The sequence below is a fragment of the Macadamia integrifolia genome, unplaced genomic scaffold (assembly GCF_013358625.1).
Source record: "Macadamia integrifolia cultivar HAES 741 unplaced genomic scaffold, SCU_Mint_v3 scaffold2631, whole genome shotgun sequence".
Lineage (NCBI taxonomy): Eukaryota > Viridiplantae > Streptophyta > Magnoliopsida > Proteales > Proteaceae > Macadamia > Macadamia integrifolia.
Genome location: NW_024868845.1, coordinates 85309 through 107645, shown reverse-complemented (window position 1 = coordinate 107645; position 22337 = coordinate 85309). Strand labels below are relative to the sequence as shown.

The 22337-nt window shown below is 37.5% G+C and overlaps 1 protein-coding gene across 1 annotated transcript in view; it reads left to right on the top strand.

Annotated features, from left to right (window-relative positions):
- Positions 1-356: 356 nt before the first annotated feature.
- LOC122066915 (ABC transporter C family member 2-like) overlaps positions 357-22337 on the top strand; it is a gene marked incomplete in the record, with an annotated part of 60889 nt that continues 38908 nt past the window's right edge. Inside the window, 9 exon segments of the mRNA XM_042630744.1 lie at positions 357-466; positions 810-966; positions 1586-1700; positions 1803-1883; positions 2049-2073; positions 7270-7326; positions 19438-19503; positions 19597-19671; positions 21362-21469. Of these exon segments, the coding sequence (XP_042486678.1) occupies positions 1603-1700; positions 1803-1883; positions 2049-2073; positions 7270-7326; positions 19438-19503; positions 19597-19671; positions 21362-21469 (510 nt within the window).

Below are 22337 nucleotides of genomic sequence, written 5' to 3'. Positions count from 1 at the left end.
AAAAAAAAAAAAAAAAAAAAAAAAGAAAAAAAGAAGAAGAAGAAGAAGAAAAAAAAAGGTTTTATTAGACTCCATGTGATTAGAGTGTCTCTGGACTCATAGCTTACGTCAAACCTTAAAATGAGAAATTTTAACACCAACAGCCAAAACTAATCTCTGCCAAATTACGTTGAAGTTACAACAATATAATAACTGGAAAACGTTTCTCATGAGAGAAAAATAAACCAGCAAGAGTGTTATGACCCAAATACGTTGTGTAGCCTCATGCAAACATATTATTCAAGGTGAACACATGGGTTTAGCTTCTTTGGCTTGTTGAGCATTTACACCTAGGACATTTGGAGAAATAACCTTATATTACTGTGAGTGCTTATCAATATGAAGACATAGGGATCTAATTATGATGAGATCTTTTCTTTGATGCAGATCCGTGTTGTACCTGTACTGCAGTGAGGTTTTATGCCAGGTTTGTTTCTTTATGTTCTTTTGATCATTTGAATCTTTTGGATTCTCTGCCTGCTTTTTATAATTCTGTCTTAATCTGATTACCTTTTCGTGCTTTTACTTGTTACTTGGTCTTTGGTGCTTATATTTTAGATGTAAAGTGCTCATTCTCACATAAAGGTGGTCACGTTGGTATAGAACTTTTAAGAAGAGTTGGTTAAGGCTGAGCTGTGCCAGCTATGTAGGAGATAAATCAGCCATAATGCACCTGTTTCTTTGATGTTTTCAGCATCGAGTTTTATCTTTAGTTTCATAATGGAACACAAGAATTATCCAATTATTTTGTGTTGATTCTTATTATGCAGGTTATTTTTGGGATCCTTTTGCTGTTTTATGTTCCTGGTTTGGAGCCCTACCCGGGTTATACCCCTATCCAAACAGAGACTGTTGATGACACTGAGTACGAAGAGCTTCCTGGAGAGGAGCAGATTTGTCCTGAGAAGCATGTCAATATCATTTCCAGTAAGTACATGTTGCTTAATTTGTGCATTCGAAATGTTTATAGTCTTGAAGATTTAGTTGGCTGTTCACTTTGTTAGGATATTAATTATTGTCTACCAAGTGAAAATCTAAACTCATGTGAGCCGGACAGAGGATGTTCAACCAGTCATAAACAGCTGATGTCATGCACTTCCAGAGTGTTTAACGTACAATTTCATTTATCTTACCAAGACAGAGGATGGTCAACCAGTCCTAAGCAGCTAATGTCATGCACTTGCAGGGTGTATTATCCTATTATTTGATTTATCTTAATAAGCAATTTCTGTACTCGAACATTTTCTGTCTCTGATTGGTTGATCATTACTATTCAATCCTGTACTGCCTTCATAGTTATTTTTACATACCTGTAATGTTTTTCCGAATAATAACAGATAGGATTGTAATTGTGATACACTTAGACAGTTAGGAAGACATTGTTGCAGTGATGAACTTGGTGGGACCCATTGTTGCTGCACCATATCCATGTTTACCATGAGTTTTCAATCATCCTTGTATCTATTTTGTTACTGTCTCATAAAATTAGTATGATTTTATTGCTTTACCTCAACTGATTGTCATTTGTTGCACTGGCCTCTGGCAGGGATATATTTTGGCTGGATGACTCCCCTAATGCAGCAAGGCTATAAAAGACCAATCACTGAGAAGGATGTGTGGAAACTTGATACATGGGATAGGACTGAGACATTGTATAGCAAGTATGCATTCTTTTGCATACTTTAAAATCAGCTTCTGATCGAGTCCAATTACACCAATGTTTTGTAACATTTATAAAGCTTCTTTAAGTTTCTGTTGTGTAGCTTCCAAAGATGCTGGCTTGAAGAATCACAAAGGCCCAAACCGTGGCTGTTGAGAGCATTACATTGTAGCCTTGGGGGAAGGTGAGTACTGGTAGTGATTTTGTTTACATCTGGCAGGTCTGTTTTTTCATTTATGTGCATGTGATGAACTTATATGCTTCTATCCATGTAATGATTTTTCTATGATATCATGATTATGCTTGCATCTTGTCCACAAATTCACTTTCTGTTAATGTTTTCCTGTAGGTTCTGGTTGGGAGGACTCTTCAAGGTAATGGACTTATCCATCTGATGCTTACCTTTACATTTTACTCTGATTTGTTATATCTCATTGAGTTGGAAAATAGGACCTACGAGTGCACTTCTCCTGTTGCAATCTTCTGGTGTTATTTTCAGGCGTCTTATACTTTCTTAAGAGCAAGTTTGAAGTTTAAAATGAATTATTTTACGAAACTGCAAAATTATGACCGAAACCTGGTAAGTTTTGGCTGCAGGTTTTTACTGCTGGTTTCGAGGCCCAAATGACCAAATTGGGCCCCGAAACTTCTAGGAAACTATATTTAGTAGAATCCTTAAATTGTGAAAAAGACACCCAAATGGTAGTTTGGCTTTGGACCCTAGGTATGTAGTGTACGTTGTACACTTCTGTAGACACAAATTTAGCATTAGAGCACACATAATTCAATTAAAACAACTAATGTATGCATTAGGAATTAATGAAAATAAAATTAGAAACCATTTCATAATTATCAAATGTTATGCATATTTCATTACAAAGATATGAGAGTGATTTGGCAAAAAATTAGTTTTCTAGGGAGTTTCCCTCTTTGGAGTCGAAATTATCAAAACCTGTGAAATGATTCCGAAACCTTAACTTGGTCTTAAAACTGTTAAATTTCGATCGAAACGATAGTTCTCAAGGCATCGCCTAGGCGTCCAGGCGGCTAGCCTGGACTGTTGTTTGTGTCGCCTTGAACTCCCCCCCTTGACTGCCTTAGTTCATCTAGGCACTATGACAACTATGATTGAAATCATGCATTTATACAAAAGGTTTGACCAAAATGATACCTAAACCCAAAATGTGGTCGAACTTTTGCCAAAACTGGGAAATTTCGATTGCAACTCCTGGTATCACACCTGATTTCGACCAAAATATTTCATGAAATTTTGGTCGAAAACATTTCTTAAGAGAATTTTTCTATTCCCCATTAGGCAGATGATAAAGATGGCCAATAAAATTTCTGTACATATGACAGTTTGATTTTCCGTCTGATGAGTTCAGCTCATGGATTTCCTTGGCCAATATATTGACTGATTGAAAGGTATTATTTTGTAAAATGTTGCATCTATTGGTCATGTTAAACCCAAAAATTCTTCACTCTAGATCAAATTGTTTTCTTGAAGAAACCAAGTAGAGATAATCCAGAACAGAAGTGGATAAGTAGGACAGAAGCACATATATCAAGGCGATGCCTAGGAGATAATGCAGCTTAGCCTGGACTGGCGCGTTGGTCGCCTTGGATGCCTTCTCACCTTGATAACTATTCACAGAAGGGATCATTTATTGGTTTCTTAGCTTATGAGACCATCTCCTACATGTGCATGGGTATCGATATGCTGCTGCTGCTGCCTTGTTGGGCTATCTTTAATGTCTAATACTTGTTGCACTAGCTTTAGTATCCACTATGGGGGTTTTCTTCTTCTCTAATGGCAGTATGCCATGTTAATATTTTTCTACATTTTTATTTTGTTAGACTTCTAGTGCATATTAGCATCATATTTGAAGACATTATCATATCTTTGGTTGAACCCCCAGACTCTGCAGTAGCGGGGGCCTCGTGCAGTGGGATGCTCTTTTTATCATGTCTTTGGTTGAAACTTTGCTTTTCATAGTGCACTTTTTTTCTTCTTTTTTGTAAAATAGTTTAGATTGGTTTCAAATATCATCAAAGTCAAAAAATAATTCAAAATATACCTTAAAATTATTATTATTATTATTATTTTAGATTTTCCATTTTATATGGCTATTACTTTTTATGAGGGCGGACCTTGGTACAACGGTAAGGTTGCTCCATTGCGACCTAGTGGTCGTGACCTCGCGGGTTTGAGCTAGGAAACAACCTCCTTGCAAAGGAGGGTAAGGTTACATACATTATGACCCTCCCCAGAACCAGCTGTGGTAGGAGCCTCATGTACTGGTACATGCCCCTTTATGATTATTATTTTAATCGATTTGGTGAAACTAAATATTTTATGATAAAATTATCAAATTTTATCTAACTGAATGATTACCATATAGCTTTTTGGACGAATAAAAATTTCACTACAAAAGGAGGAGAGAATATACACAGCCATTAGGAGGAAAGAAAAGGAAAAACAAACTAAAACAGCACAAAGCAACCTTGGGAGGGGGCAGAAGAAGGATGCAAAATGAAGGGCAAACCCTGAGCAACAACAATGAGCCTATTCCTTGGGGAGTTCCTTACATGGCGATGGAGGAGCAAGGAGAGCTTTGAAATAACATCAAAGAAGATGGCTTTCCAAATCATGTCCAAAGATCTGGAGTTGGAGGTCCATCTTTGGAGATTGTATTCCATCCAAATGTGATTGATTGATAATAGCACAGAAGGCAAGCTTTCCAGCAGTGTCACAGATAGAGCTTCCAACAAAGGTTGTGTTAACTCATATCCATTCTCTCTGAAGGGGGAGGATGTGACAGAGACGGGCCAGCCTTTGGAGAGGACTTTCTTTCAGATGGAAGAAGAGAAGGGACAGCTGAAGAAGAGGTGGTCAGCATATTCCATCCATTCCAGTAGAGGCAACAAGTTGGAGTAACATGAATGTGGTTGGAAATAAGAAAGGATTGGGTAGGAAAGTAGTTGGAGAGGGCTCGCCAGGCTGTAAGTTGTGATGAGGGATATCATCTTTGAACCAAACAATCTTGTGCCAAGAGCAAGGGTATGGTGAGACCGAACCAAATCCCAGGCAAAGGAGGAATTGAAGGAGCTCGAGGGGTTTGAAGATCAGATGATTCTATCCCCTTTGCCCTGGTGACCAGGGGAAATGGGAGAGAAGGAAGACCAGATGTCTAAGAGAGGAGGGTGGGAGTGGATAAGGGGGCCCAAGAACCATTAGTGATGATGGATGCAACAAAAGCATCTTTTGGAAGGCCGGAGGAGTAGACAGTTCTGGTTCCAACAAATAAGAAGAGGACACTAGCTGGGTGCCAGTTATCCAGCCAAAGAGAGGTTGAGGAACCATCTTCAATATGGGTGAGGATAGCCCTAAGGGCAGTCAGACGGATTTTCAGGATCTGACACTAAACCTAGAAGGCATCATGGGGATGGGAGACTGTCCATAAAGAATCTTTCTTGAGGGGGTAGGAGTGGATCCAAGAAACTCAGATGCTATTATGTTGGAAAACAATCTTCCATATAATCCTAAGGATTCTTGTGGAATTGACATCTTGAATCCGACGCAAACCTAATCATCCTCCTTTCTTAGGAAGGCAAACAGTAGACTAGCTAATGGATGGAGGAATCTGGAAGAGTCCCCACCTTTCCAAAGGAAAAAGCTTATGAGGGATTCCACTTTCTTGATGGAAGAATGAGGCAACTCATAGACACTGAAGAACTGATTTGATGAGCTCCAGCTGGCCAGCAAAGGAAAGGAGCTTGACCTTCCAGAGCTATAACCGCTTGTGAATGAGGTCAAGCATAGGAGTGCAGTGGTGGACAATCAATCTGGCCTAAATAAGGGGAAAACCCAAGTACTTAATAGGAAGGGAACCAAGGGAGAAGCCAGTAAGATCAAGCAAGCGGGATTTGAGGTCATCAGGAACACCTGAGAGAAAGAGATGGGATTTGAGAAGAAAACCATATAGCTTACTCAGGCGCTCTAGTGCAGTTTTGTATCTCCCCTCAATTTTGTAGTAGCAAATATTTCTTCTATATTCAAATATGTTAAAAAACTTTAACAAAGCATTATCCTGTGAATTAATGATAATTGATATGTCAACTCATCTCATACTGCATATAGAAATTGAAACCACTTAATTTGCTATTTGCATGAAAAGTTGGGAGCATGTAGACTTCCGCATCCCTATCAGAAGTCCCTTAAAACTTAACACACTAAAATAAAAAAAAAAGTAGATCTAATGCATGCATTTGAAACGTAAAGAATGAAAAGTTGATCTGTGCATTGCAAATCAGAACATTGAAGATTGGCTCATCTCATTGGTTCATGGCTTCCATGCTAGAATGTTCTTTTCAATGGAAACCATGGGTGGTGAATGTGGTGGTTGTTGATTTGGCCAATCAAGGGTTCATCCTTCCAGGGTTACGTTTTGGGCTTACTATTCCGTTGTAAGGATTAGGGCTTGTAGGGGTGGAATTAATTGCTTCGTTGTTGTTGTTGTTGTTGTTGTATACTAGTTGGCTTGCTTCCTTTTTGGAGTTCTGTTGTACTGTTATGGTTTGATTTTATTTCAATATATTGTTCAAGGAATTAAAAAAAAGGTACAATTTATGAAACCTTTTCCAGACTCATCTCTTTGTTTATCAAAAGTAGGGGATTGGAGCTGGAATCCTCAATTTGAGTGAAGTGAACTGAACCAATTTTTCCATTCCTATAAAAAAGATAAAGGTTTCTTGAGTTTCTACCTCCACATATCTGAAACTTAATTTTGTACAGCTGATATTGTTTTCGTGCCCTTGGGATGTGAAGAATTGTGATTGACAAGATAAATTTCAAATGCTGCATGCGTGGCCAGTTGTGAATGACCACAGTAGAGTTTAACCATCAAGTTCGGGATGGATTGATGTTTTTTATACGCCTAGGATACAAGAATAAAGAACCATGAACAAAGAAAGGTATGAGAGAAAAGCATGTTGGCTAGTGATTGTGAGGTTCCAATTCTTGAGTGGAGGGGGCTTCAAAGTCCTCCACCCTTCCATCCCTTGGGTAGATAGAGAGGGAGGGCAAATAGATCTCGGTTTTTAATTTAATAAAGTGAATATAAGTATTGGTCGTTCATTCAGTGCGGTGAACTTATGATAAAGATGATAAAAAATAATACGGATCAGAAGTATATATATTTTTTCACAAAGCACAAAGAGTCATTGATTGAATTCGTGGGTGTTCATATGAAGAAACATCTATGCTACTTGAACTTATGCCTTATCAAGTATGTTATGCTATTTTTAAATTGATTTATTCTGTAGCGGTAAATGCTAGTCACAATATGGGTTCCAGCAAAGAGAATATAAAATAAATAGTGGTTTCTTGAGTTTCTACCTCTACATATCTGATAGATAATGGTGTACAGCTGATTATTATTTTAATTCCCTTGTGATGCGAAAAGAATTTTGATGTACAGGATAAATTTCAAATGCCGCATGGTCAGTTGTCTACTTATTCGTTTGATTTATCTCTCTGTGAATTCACCCTTTTTTTGTTCAACTTGTAGATTGGCAATGATCTTTCACAGTTTGTAGGGCCACTAGTTTTGAACCTCCTCTTACAGGTCAGTTATCTCTTGTAAATTTTTCTTCAATTGTTGACATTATTTTTCAAAAGAAATAATCTGATATGCCTGTCGTCTTACTTGTAGTCATATGTGGACAGTTATTGTTTAACTAGTAGATTTTAAGTAGGTGTGTTTACATAATCATTTGCCAAAAGATTTCAAGGGTGCTAGAAAACCTTATTTCCCTAACTCGAGTTTGTGAAAGCTGATCAAGTCTTTGATTAACTATTAATAGCAGATGTGTCTTGAGTAATTGAGGATAGAAAAAGAAAAGGAATTGTTTGCAGAGTAGACCTTCACCGAGTGATGACAAAGTCAACTGGGGTTTGTAAACTATGTGGTGAACAGCAATGATTTTGGGCTTAGGTGGAAAAAGTAAATTTCTCGTCGTTTTTTTTTTTTTTGAGAAAAAACTTTACCCATCCTTGTGGTGACCATGCAAAAGACTGCCCGACAACCATGTGGTCGATGCTCCCACGCACCGGCGTAGGAGCCAGAGGGATGGCCAGATTTCCTTTCTCCTTATTTTTTATTATTATCAATTGATCTCATTGGTTGTTGTGAAAGAACCAAAACTAAGAAATTAGCAAACAAATAGAGAGAAATAGAAGAAAGAGAGACTTCACTAGAAAAACTAGCTTGCCGATACTCCCCCCACATTGTTTATATAACCAAAGTAATGTAAGAGGAAAAATAGGGACATGACTTAAACAATCTAATTACAACTTTACATATAACTCTAGTAACACTGGTAATACTTAACATAACACTTCACACTTAACACCTAATAAAATTAACACTTAACATTTCACTTAACACTCACCTTCAAGCTAGAGCATAGAGGTCGAGGAAGGCAGGCCTAAACAATGACTTAGTCGACATGTCGCTTAGCTGACTTAGTCAACATGTGGCTTAGCTGATTTCTGGAAGTAACAAATGGAGTGGAAATCATTTATTCATGACAACATTCCACACACAGTGACAATTGACTTTAATATGTTTCGTTCATTTATGCAACACTGGATTACTAGCAATATAAATAGCAGTCTGTTTATCGCAAATACATCACAATGGGTTTGTGACTGAAAAAACCCAATTATTGAATGAGAAATTTCAGCCGCATCAGTTCCGCTTTGGTATGTGCTATAGCTTTATACTCAGTCTTTGCACTCGACCAAGCCACCGTAGCCTACTTTTTACTCCTCAAAAGTCACAAGATTACCACCAACATGCAATATCCAGTTGTAGACTTGTGATAGGTGGTAGCACCAGCCAATCAGCATTAGAGGAACCCACAATATTAGTATGATCGTGAGTCGATAAACAAGAGCTTTCCTAGGAGCACCTTTAAGATATCTCAAATGAGACAAGTAGCATCCTAGTGAGTCTATTTAGGATTCTTTATTAATTGACAAATAACCCCAAACAACAAAAGAAATATTGGGACGAGTAACATTATGATAAATAAGCTTTCTAACCAGCCTCTTGTACTGATGTTTATCCCCAAAATCTATCATATCACACCCTAAGTTTTAGATTAGTGTTCATAGGGTTATCAACTTACATCCCAACATTCCAGTTCAAACAGAAGATCAAGCACATACTTCCTTTGAGACAAACTGACACCCTTTTTAGCTATGGACAACTTCTATCCCCAAGAAATACCTGAGCGTTCCTAAGCCCTTCATCTGAATATACCGGTGTAGATATGCATTGACATCTTCAATGCCATAAGAATCATTACCATAAATGATAATATCATCAACATACACAAAAAAATTGGCGACTTTAGCCCCTTGACGAACAAATATAGAGTGATCAAAGAAGCATTGTGTGAACTCATAACCACCTATAACTTTACTAAGCTCATCAAACAGAGTAGGAGAAGATTGTTTCGGCCCATAAATAGCCTTGTGAAGCCTACATACTTTAGACATATTCTCCCCCTGAGCAACATTTCTAGGATGTTGCTCCATATACACCTCAAGATCACCATAAAGAAAAACATTTTTGATGTCTAACTGAAATAGAGGCCAATCAAGATTAACAACCCAGGAGATAAGAACATAGACAAGCCAGAGAAAGTCTCAAAATAGTCGATGATATATATATTAGTGTCTCATTTGGCAACCAAGTGAGGTTTTAGCTGCTTAACTAAACCATTTGGTAGGTTATAATAGTGTACACCTAACGGCACAACATAAGCTCCTTTCCTGGGGGTAAATCAATAAACAATGTTTGACGATCCAATAAGGCATCCATTTCTACATTTATAGCATTTTTCCAACTACGACGTTACAATGCTTCTTGGTTCTTAGTAGGCACTGATACAATAGATAAAGATCAAGCAAAGTTGTGAAGTAAAGGTGGAAGATGAAACATAATAATAAAATTTAGAAATAGGATAAACAATATTAGACTTTCTAATACAAGTTTGAGTACCATTTTGAAGATCAACTGAAAAATCAGGAGGGGAAGAATCCCTAGGCAAAGGTTTGATGAAGTAGAGGGTGGTAACGAAGGATCAATCGGGGTCGTTGTAGTTAACTTGGGATGACTCTTGTAAACCTGCAATTGCTTAGTTGGAGCACTGGTAGTGGCAGAGTAATAAGAGGAATAAGTGCAGGAGGAATAGGAAGATTAGCATCTATTTGACGACTCTCAACAAAATATGGTGTAGTTTCAAAAAAGGTAACTTCAAAATTTACAAAGTGCTAACATTTAGTAGGATCGTATAACCTTTCTGAGTATGATCGTATCCAAGAAACATAGACTTGGTAGCACCACATGGATAATTTGTCAAGACCAGGGTGAAGGTTATGGAAAAGAAATGTACAACCAAACACTCCCAGGGGTAAACCAAACAGAAAAGATTTGGCAAAATTCATAGAGAAAGGAGATTGTTTATCAAGAACAACAAAGGGCACATGATTTTTCATATAGAAAATAGTAAGAACAACTATGGAATTAAAAGGTTTTAAGATAAGTAGAACGAAGGCAAAGTATATGGTGTGTAACTTTAGTTACACAAGGACAAATAATGAGATGGTGAAAATTGATGAGAGGGAGGTTCCGCAAAGTGATTATTTTAGGTATTTGGGTTCAATCATAAATAAAGAAGGTGATATTAGATGATGATGCTTCACAAAGAATTAATATTGGATAGATAAGTGGAGAGGTGGTATCATGGTTCGAAATCTCGCCGAAATTTTGGTTTTTTTTTTCTTTTGGCCAAAACGAAATAAGGCCCGAAATAACATTTGTACAAAATTTCGGCCATTTTGGTATTTTGGCCGAAATTTCGGTATTGTTTCGGTATCTCGCCTGTCTTGGTATATTCCATGTGTTATAAATACCATATCTCGGTCGAAAGATCGGTATTTCCGTCGAAATTTCGCCTATCTTACCTGTCTCAGTGGTTTCGGTTCCATTTGCATATTTTGAATGAAAAACACTCAAAGTCTCCAACAAGCTTCTAATTAGCCACATCATCACACATTTTGACTTCCATTGGACTCCTACAAGATCTACACATTCAAAGCTTAGGAAAGGTAAAGTTCTTTCTCCAAAACAAGGTAAAATTTTCAAAACAGTTCGACAGTTACTACCAAACAAAGGTGCAATTCTAAAACAATGTCATGTCCTAATATTTTTGCATTTTTATGTTCTAAGCATGTTTATTAACCTTAAAATAAGTTACCCACCAAGTTTTAGGTCAAACTATGACCGTTTGACCACCGAAACAGGTAATCGAAACAAACAAAAAAAAACACAATTTTGGCCGAAATTTCGCCGAAACGGAACTTCAGTTTCTGTACCCACCGAAACACCAACGAAACGAGATTTCGAACCTTGGATGGTATGACCATGTTCAATGGAGGCCTGAGGATGCTCCAGTAAGGAGTGATTTGATTTAGATAGAAGGATCTAAAGAGCTAGGGGCAAGCCTAAAAAATGATTATAGGAGTAGTGAGGAAAGAAATGCATAGTCCCAAGTATGACCTAGGATAGACCTTATTGGAGGGCAAGTGATGTAGTTGGGTGTTGGGTTTAAAATATCTTCTGATTTGATTCCTTTCCTCTTTCCTTTTTGGAGTTAGAACTTAGTTGGTAGTATTCTTATTTGAGTGAGATTTTATTTCTATTTTTAGATTTAGATCCAAGTTTAATTCCATTTCAGATTAGGAAGGTAGGTTTTTTTGAGTCTTTATATATAGTTTTTTAGTCCATTGTTGACAGATTTTTGAAGAAGTGAAACTTGATTGTGTAGTTTTCTAGTTTGGAAACCATGGCCATGAGTGCATATCTCTTACTCCCCTGATCTTCTTCTCCTCTCTTCCGCTTCCCTTTCCTTGTTATACTCTGTTCTTTCTTTTCCCTATTGCTGTCACTTCACTGGGTCGCGGAAGGCTTGATCAATCTCTTGAAAGCACCCCTTCTGGCCTGAGATATGGAGCAAAGGAAGATCTTCCCAAAGTGACCTGAACCCTAGAACTTTAAGCCCTAACACTACTTCTGCTGCAAGTTCGAGCTCTGCAACAATGCTGCTTGTCTCTCCTACCGCCAGATTCAGTTGCAGGTTTCATGACAAGTCTGATTTGGAACTGTTGAGGCTTGTCGAAGCTGGATCTACAATCATCCTGCTGTTGAGATTCATTGCCTGAAATCTCAGTTCAAGACCAGTCTTGGAGATTGAGATTTGTTGTTCGAAGTACTCCCTGGTCTCTCCACCATGGATTTGTGAAGCAAGGAAGAAGAAGACTCTTCCTTCCTCACGGTTCCTAATAAGTCTTAAAGCCTTCCCCTCCTTGTCATAATTACTTTATTGTTGATTTCCCCTACTGCCCATCTCTTTTATCTATAGCCCCACATGTCCCTTTAATTTATCTTCTTCCTAGTTCACCCCCAAACAATAAATAATAATCCCCTTTTGTGTCCCTTTCTTCACATGCTTAACCACCCCCTTTAAAACCCTAATCTATTACCAAATTGCCATTAGACCTTAGATTTGTATGTTTGCTTAATTGAATGGGCTCATAGGTGATCTGATTCCGGTTTTGGAGCCCGGATCCACATCAGCAAGATTCCATGTACCTAACCCCATTTAGGTGAGTTTTTTCTTTTTTTGGTGGTGTGCTCCTTTCCTTTTACTTTTCTTTTGTCGTCTTTGATTGGATCCATGTAGCCTTGATGTAGATAAGTCACTTAATGGACTTATGTTATTGTAAATAAGTCTTATGTTGGGTTATGTATGGGTTGTGCCTTTGATCCCATGAGTTTTCTTTGTAACGGGCCACTTTAATGGGCCTAAAATATGGGTAGAAATTAGGAAAACGAGATTTAATTTATTAGTTTAGTTAGAACCCTATTTTGAGTCTGTTTTCTTTGTTATTTTAGTTTTCTAGTCAGTTTAGGTTTCCCAATTAGTTAAGGATTGGGTTAGGCCTTTCCTTTTTAGTGTTTAAGTCAGTTTTGAGTATTCTATATAAGTTTGTAAGAAGCTGCAACATCAAACACGAATTTATTAATGAAAAAAAGATGGCTTATGCTGTTGTGCTGTGGGATGTAGTTGGGTGAGATGCCCTAGGTGAGATGCCTAAATTTGAGGGGTGAGATGCCCATTCACTAGTTCTGCTTCCCCCTTCTCAACCCTCCATCGAATTCTCTTTCGTTTCTTATTTTCCTTTTATTTGTTTGCTGTGAGAGAGTGTTTGAGAGCTAGAACCAAGCCTATTGGAGGACATCTTCACTATTCAGCCAGAATTTGGGATTCTGCCTGGGATTAGGATCACTTGTGATCCTAGTTCTACATTATTTGATGCAGATAAGTCACTTAATGCATTTATTTGATTGCAAATATTCTTAGGTTGGGTGATGTATGTGTTGGGCCTTTGGTCCCATGAGTTTCCTTTGTAATGAGCCACTTTAATGGGCTTAAAATATGGGTAGAAAGTATGAAAACAAAATTTAGTTTATTAGTTTAGTTAGAGTCCTGTTTTGAGTATGTTTTCTTTGTTATTTTAGTTTTTTAGTTAGTTTAGGTTTCCCAATTAGTTAAGGATTGGGTTAGGCCTTCCTTTTTTAGCGTTTGAGTTAGTTTTGAATCTTCTATATAAGTTTGTAAGGGGTTACAACATCGAACACGAATTTATTAATGAAAAAAAAAAGATGGCTTATGCTATTGTGCTGTGGGATGCAATTGGGTGAGATGCCTAAACCTGAGGGGTGAAATGCCCATTTACTAGTTCTTCTTCCCCCTTCTCAACCCTCTATTGAATTCTCTTTCTTTTCTTATTTTTCTTTTATTTGTTTGCTGTGAGAGAGTGTTTGAGAGCTAGAACCAAGCCTATTGGAGGACATCTTTGTAGAAACACAATCCTAAAATGATGCAGAAGATAATGGAAAAAGAAGAACATGCAATGCACATAGGTTTACGAGGTTCGGCAAGATTGCCTACGTCCTCAGTGAGATGAGATGAGATCCTGCTTCACTGTCAATGGATAATAGTTACAACGCTCTTCCTCACACCTTTCTCAAATTGCTTGCATTACAGAGAAAGAAAGCATCGCTACAAATATAGTGAAAAACCCTAATCCGGAAAGTATAAAATTGCCCTGAAATCAAAAATTCGAGTGGGTGGCTACTTGTTGAGGTGCCTGCACCAGTACTTCCCGGATTAAACTGCGACGGAATACAAGACATTGCACACCAACAATCTTCCCTATTCAACCAGAAGTTCAGATCTTGCTTGGGATTAGGATCACTTGTGATTCTAGTTCTACATTAAGCCTACCCCATTTAGTTGAGATAAGGTTGAGTTGTTGTTGTTGTTGTTGTTGAAGTGGGGAGGTGGTCCGAAATGTTGTTTGATCAACGTATTCCTTTAGAAAAAAATGAAAATTTTATAGGAAAGTCATACGACCATCTATAATGTATGGTGCAAAATGTTGGGCAGTTAAGAAGTATCATGTAGATCTCAATGTGGTGGAGATGAAAATGTTGTATGGATGAGTGGTAAAACTAGGAAGGCTAAGTAAGGAGTGATCATATTAAAGCTGGTTTGGGGAGTAGCTCTGATACATAATAAGCTACGAGAAGGTTTTTTGAGGTGGCATGGCTATGTTCAACGGAGGCCTTTCGATGCTCTACTACAGAGGAGTGATTTGATTCAGATTGAAGGATCTAAAATAGCTAGGGGTAGGCCTAAAATGACCTTAGGAGAAGTGGTGAGGAAAGACATGCATAGCTTAGGCTTTGTGTCAAGTATGATGTCGAATAAAGCTGTTGGAGGGCAAGGATCCATGTAGCCGACCCCATTTAGTTGGGATAAGGCAGAGTTGTTGTTTTTGTTGTTAGGAATGTGAAGAACAAATTGTAATGTAGGAAAAATGGTAAAGAGACACATCCTGAAGCAGACACCTGAGCAGAGGAGGCATCAACGGTGATTACCAGTCATATGAGAAATGAAACTATAGTCAATGACCCATTGTGTGGACTGTGGAGGAAGAGGAGGAAAGAAATATGCTAGTACTTGAGTGAGCAATGGTATCATTAGATGTAGATGCAGATGTCTCAATTTGCTGAATTCGTTCTTGTAATTGATTTAATTCATCTTGAAATGGAGACAGACTGACTACCTTTGGATATAGAAGCAAGATTGACATCAGAAGGTGACACGATATAGAACTCTATTCAAAAGTGACAGTGCTAGCAGATAGTTCTTGGACCACTTTAGCTTACCAATCTTTGCCCAACACGTATCGACAGTATGATTTATCTTCCCGCAGTGTGTACACTGTCACATGGCTTAATCCAGTGGCTGTCCTTTGCCTCCACCACCACCATGACCTCGGCCTTCCCAGGAACCGCGACCTCTGCCAGGAAATCTTGTATCACAGCCACGACCTCTAGTGTTTGAAACAAGAGCTGAGTTTTATTCGATTCAGATTTGGCGGAGGGAGAAAATATGTTGAATCCAACTAAAAGCCTCATTCATGAATGGTATCTTCTCGCCTGCAAGTATTTCTCTTTTGATGGGTGGAAGATCAGAGTCTAAACTAGGCAAAAAATTTTAGATACTAAGAATTCAGCAAATTGAGACTTCAGAATTTCAATATGAGTAGACAAAGGTTGGTACACATTGAGTTCCTCCCACATACCCTTTAAAGAACTGTAGAAAGTCGCCAATAGATTTTGCATTTCTCTTGAAGGAGGGAAAAAAAAAAGAGGGTGTACTTGGTGAACGAGGCTCTCGCATGTGCGAGGTCCTGAAGGAGAAGAACTTTTCATATAAATTATATACCTTGGACATCTTTTTATCTTGAGAATAACTCTTTTTGAGATCGTGTGGACACCCTCCGTGTGGTATGACCGTATGAAACATGACATTGGCAGCAACAGAGGACTCCTTACTATTCCTCAGCCAACGGAGTATTGTGGCATTGTCTGCTCTCAATTCCAGATACTAAACAGAAGTCATAGTAGGTGGTGGCTTAGTCAAGTAATCCAACTTCCGCTTGGCAGTCATATAGGCTGTTAGATCTGTGCCCAAAGTAAGTAATTTGATGCATTATTAAGTTTAATAGATGTGATTTGCACATGGAAAGAGTCTACAGCATAGTTAAAAAACTCGGGTTTTGGTATAGTATTGGCCCGACTGAAATTTCTCCGAAATAGTGCATTTTTTGCTATGAGTTTTGGTTGGCCATTTTAGGGGGCAAAAGGCCAAATGATCAAAATCTTCGCTGAAAAAGATGATTTTTGTCTATTGAATACAGTATGATTTATATTCCTGCAGTGTGTACACTGTCACATGGCTTAATCCAGTGGCTGTCCTTTGCCTCCACCACCACCATGACCTCGGCCTTCCCAGGAACCGCGACCTCTGCCAGGAAATCTTGTATCACAGCCACGACCTCTAGTGTTTGAATGATCGAAAATTTTGATTGAATGATCGAAATTTACTGAAATGACCGAAATTTCTAGCGAAACAATGTTGACCGCTGATTCATGTGGCATTTCGTCTCGGCCATGTCGAAATCACCATAATTTTCAAAATTTCGGTGAGATTTTCGAGTTTTTGAAATATGGTCCACTAGGGGTTTGAATCACCCTAATGTAGATAAGAGAATAAGTGAAGACAGTAGACCAATATTATATAAAAATTCCATAGTATGTAAAGGAACTGGTCAGATAATAAGCAACACGCTGAAAATCGGATCCTTGAAATATCAAACTGGTCTAGAGGAGATTTAATACCACAGAAAAACCAAAGCTTAGATCAGCTTGATATTGAGGACGAATGACCTTATAATGAGTGCCAATAATGCCCCAAAGTATCACTTGGATCTGAGGGTCAGATTAGAAGTAATTTCAGAATTCAGTTATGCCAGAAATATTTTAACTGGATTCAGGAGATTTAATCCTACAGAGAAACATTGGTTGGAACTGCTTAATATTGGGGTCAAAGGACCTTATGATGAGGGCCAATAATGCCCAAAAGTCTCACTTGAATCTGAAGGCCAGATTAAAAGTGAATGCAGATTTTGATTCTGCAAAAATCCATTCCAGAACAGGGTACATTCAAGAGGAAAGAACTCCAGTAAACTTCACTAATAAACAGAGGCTTGGATCAGCCCCAATACAGTAGAGAAGTACCTTACAGTAGGGATGATAATGCCCTGAAAACTCAGATCCGATTGATTACCAGATGAGGAGTAATAGAAGATAGCTATTCTGTCAAAAAGGAGCCATAAACAGAACACTGCAAGGGGGGGGGGGGAGAAAACTGCCACCTCTTCATAAAAATTGATGAAATAATTCCTTGGAAAAACTGTTGCAGGTAATATCCTTCATGTAGATAACATGTACAAGGGAAGCCCCAGTTTATTTTCATATAATCAACAACAAGGGTTTCGTATGGGTAGATAGGGCAGCATAGGTTGCTGCAAACCAGGAGGGAAGATCCCGAGAAGACTATCAAAGCAAGGTTTGAAGAAGGAGCTGATTAATTATGCTCTGATACCATGTAATAGTACCAAAACTAAGTAATCAGCAAAAGAGAGAGAGAAAAGAGATTGAAGAAAGAAGAAAGAGAAGAAGAAGAGAAACCGAGATAGAGAAAAGAAAGAGAGATGCGGATAGAAAACTAAATAGCTGATACCCCCACATTGTTTATATAACCAAATTAATGTGAAAGGACAGATAAGGAAATGATTTAAACCTTCTAATTACAACTTTTACTCATAACTGTAGTAACACCTAACATAACACTTCACACTTGACACCTATTAACGCTTGTAACACTTTACATTACACTTAGCAGTCGTAATTAAGGCTTGAAAGGCTTAAGGCAGGGGTACTTGACTCTTATTTTCATGTTAATGTCGGTTGTGGATGCCGTATGGTGGTTCATTATCAAGTCAAAGAACTGTATCTGATCAATGGTTTCTTTTTTTTTTTTTGGGTTGGGGGGGTGTTGGAGTACAATTGTTAGGCAGAGTTATTTGTGGGTGTCTCATCTCTTATTGTAGCTTTAGATTACACACTCATCTAGTGTAGGTTCAACTGCCCAAGAATCCTGTTGTCAAACCTGAAAGCTCCTCCCAGTTATACATAATGAGTAAGTGACTTAAGATGAACATTGAAAAATAGATTGGTGGGTATTTACGTTTTATGGCATGAGATTATTCATTTTGACAGTTCTTGAGGTGGGAAATTGAAGAGTGGCCCCTCAAAAGACATTGGCCTCCCTTAGATGTTATACTGTGATGCCCTGGTATTTTTCAGAAAACTTGTTTTCATAAATTTCCCTAATGAAGATTGAAGCTTATGAAATGTAAGGCTCCGTTTGGTTGCAAGGGGAATTAAAGGGAAGGGAAGTGAAATTTCTAAAAGGAAATGTTTGTAATCATTATCCCATGTGACTAATCATTCCATATTTGGTTATTGAATTTCACTTCGCTTTGCATCCAAACCCCTTTTTGCTCTAATATGTAAAATAAAAAGTACATGTAAAATGTATCATTACCAATTATGGTTAAAAAAATGAAGTAGTTTATACAATCACATGGGGTCACATGGAGATATGATTATATAGGTTTCTTTTTCAAGTATGAAAATTTCATTTCCCTTCCCCTTTAATATCCCTTGCAACCAAACATAACCTAAATGTCAGGGTGAAGTGGTTGATGCTTGAAATGCCCACAATTCAGGTTCACTTAGCTTGTCCATGTAAAGTTAGAAGGATACTGCTCCAACTTTTCTGTCATAATTATGGTGTTCTATAGAGGGACTCCATGTGGTCTTGGATAAATGTGTGGTGAGGTGCTGAAATTTTGAATTCTAAACCCTATTGTTTTTTTTTTCTTTTAACTAGCATGAGCTTCTCATTGCACAAAATACCAGAGATTTTAGAGGTATATCCCTTTGGATTATTTATTTTGGGATTTCTGGGTGGTGTGCTTATCAAGAGTTCCTTAAATGTCAGCTAGTGTTTCCTCTAATTGCAAGTGCCATTAACCTCAATTTATTGGTTGTCTTTGGGAAACCTAGAACCTTCAGTGTCAATGATTCTATTTGGCAAAGTGAACATTTAATCATTCAGTTGGGGACTGACAGCATTGATAAAATCAGTGTTTCTGTTGCTGTTAATAAATAAATTAATAGGGGAAGGTAGTAGCAGAACAGTTGTCAGAGGTTGGCTCAGTCTTTTTGGTCCAATATGCTGGGTACACTGGTTTTAGTAATGCTGCTCCATATCCCTTTGGTAACCTTTTAGTTGTGTCAATAAATGAAAAGGAGGCAAAATGCGAAGCAGGTTCAAACAACCAGTGGAAGAGTAATAGGATTTGAGATAGGTTGTCTGATGACAATTTTCTCCGGGTGAAAGGTTTGAAAAACCTCAAATGCCATATTACTAAAACATAATCGAGAATTGTAAAGTACTTAATATTTGTTAAGTTGGCTAATTTGTGCTGCTTCAGGGTTCCATTGAATTTATTTATTATAGTCTGCATCTGTTGGTTTGAAATTATTTTTTTCATGGTTGGGTGGAATCCGGATTGAATTGGTTACACCTATGTCTTAATTTGATGCAATTATCTACAGTCTATGCAACGTGGAGATCCAGCTTGGATTGGATACATCTATGCCTTTTCAATTTTTGCCGGAGTGGTAAGACTTTGAGATGTAGATCTTCACTTTCTTTATTTTCAATTTTTGAGTTATTTCAGTTTTTTTGAGACTAGAGTATCTGATTTGATCCAGGCATTGGGGGTGCTTTTTGAAGCGCAATATTTCCAGAATGTCATGCGCGTTGGTTTTCGCCTGAGGGCAACACTGGTATGTCATCTACCTTGTAGTTTTGTCTTGTTTTTCAAGTGATGTTGTGTCTTTTTCTAAATTAATGTGCATAGTTGTCTAGGTGACTATGTGACCCAAGGCCTTGTTTCCATAGGCATGCATTAATGACTATATGCAATATAAGTATCTAACAATGATAATTTTATATAATTATATTTATATGTAATCTTGAAGCTATGTCAATGCGATATGTTATAATTATGCGAGTAATAGCCTAATGAGACAACTAACATATAATAAACAAAGCATAGGATATAATATAAGTATATTCATCAAAAGACAAAGCAATAAACATAAATCAACGTAAACTCGTGAAGTGTCAACAAGGCTTGTTGTCGCCTTGGACCCAAGAAAGAGCTTAGATGTTTAGGCGGTGCCCATGCAACACCTTGACAACTACGGTAACGTGTGAAAATACCTAGGAAGAATGCTCACTAGAACTCTAATTTTTGTTGTGTGGAGCTTAGGTTTGGTTTGATATAGCATTCGAGAGTCCTGACATAGGTCATTAGAAAAATTTTCAGTCAGGTGATTGCAGCTATCTCAGCTTCATTGCAGTGTATTTGACGAAACTCACGTAATCATTTCTCAGCTAAGTGGGATTGGCTATACAGATCATGTTGATTTAACTCTTTTCTAAAGCCCTGTTATTTGTTGACTGGAAGGCAGTCGTTTCTTTTCTCACTACGTGACAAGTTATTATTAGTCTTCCCCTAATTCTTTAATTGGTATCGTATCACTCCTTATGAAGCACTCTGCCCTCTGCTGCAAAAATGCCCATACAAGATCGTTTAGTGCTCTTGATTTTTTCGTTTGGGTCTTTTCCTATGTCATCTTGATTTCTCATTCTTATCTTTTTTTCTAGTTTTCCATTCGTCCATCTCTAAATCCTTATCTCATCTACACTTTTGTTTTTGTGTTGGACCATGTGGTCTAACATTCAACTTCGTACCTAAATGTTGTAACATTCAAGAAAGAAATATAAAAACTGTTACTATTTTACCCAATCCCATCTTCTTTTTAATCTGGCAGGCAAGAGATCTCATAGTTTAAGCCCATTAAAATACAGTTCCATCACATGCGCATTCTGTGCCGTCTAAACCAAGGAATGTGATGGAAACTTTGGTCTCATTATTGTTCATTTGAAGACTACTGGGGGCAATGATTGAATTGCTTCTTATTTTGATCATCCCTTGGGGAGAAGCAATGATGATTCCATTAAACCATTGATTTGCAAAACCTTTGCTATCTTATACATTGAATGATTTTACCTTTTTCCATGACCTTAAGAGGGGACACCATCAACTCTAAGGTGGGGATCCACAATTCACTAGCTGATTTCTGTTAAACCCATTTGTCTATTTCATACATCATAGTTTTCATTTTGCCTTTTTATTGTGTTCTAATTTATTTTTGATGGTATAAGATCAGTTCTTGTCATGCTTTTTTCTGTAAACTTACCTTTTTATGTATGGATAAAATTTCTTATGACATAGAATTGTTAATAGGTTCATCAATTTCCTTGCTGCTCTCTTTTTTTTCCCCATGATTCAATAATTTATTGATCAGGATCAGTTCATAAGGATATGAAATCAGTTTGTGCTTCACTTTGACTTTCACGTGAGAAGTTCTTAAAACATCAGCATATTGAATTGATTTCATTTTTCAGGTTGCTGCTGTCTTTCGTAAATCCTTACGACTAACACATGAGAGTCGCAAGAAGTTTCTGTCAGGAAAAATAACCAACCTGATGACAACTGATGCTGAGACACTTCAGGCATGCTCTTGCAATACCTTCAATTTTGCATTAATGCCTTTTTTTTTCCCCTTGTGTTTGTTTAAATTGATAGACAAAAGATTTATTAGAACAATTTCATACTCATAAATTATATATGAATAAGGAGAATGCTGTTGAGAAATCTTGTTGAATATATTGACCTTTACTCATAGAAGTACATGAAATGGTTATACGTCCCATTATATTTATCTGTTACCTTTTATCTGTGCAATAGGTGGTTTAAGATCATAACTATCTAATGCTAATCGATTTCCAAAAATTTCTACCATACTGACTTCTCAAAATGGAAAGGTGAATGTTCATGCTTGGGGTTGCTTTTGTTAGGAGTATATGCATATGCCCCACAAGTTAATCATAGTAGGGTTTATCATTTGTCTCTCAAATTATTATCTAAACTAAGACTTAACTATGATTATTTTGAATGTTTTAAGGGTTTCTGCAGTTCCTCTGGTGGATTTTGAAGGGTTTTAAAGGTTTTTGCTTGGTATCCATGTGTGCTTTTTTCTTTCCCTTTTTTATTTTGAACTGTAGGGTTTAGGGTTTTGGTTTTTTTTGAAAAATAAATAAGTGAGATCAATGATATGCCGTAGAAAAGATCAAATCAATCTGATAATTATGAAAGTGATCTTTTGTCACAACTTTTGAATTCAAGGGATGGGGAAGCACTGGACATTAGCCTTTTGTATTCTACCGCATCCTTGGTTCCATAACTGAGGCAGAAGGGAAGTAAGAGTCATTGTCCTATCTTGAATACGGTGCCTTTAGGTTCCTGTTGAGAAATTTCTGAGTTTAGGTGCCTTTAGTCCCAGTGGCTATTGGGCCAAATCAAGCACAAACACAACCAATT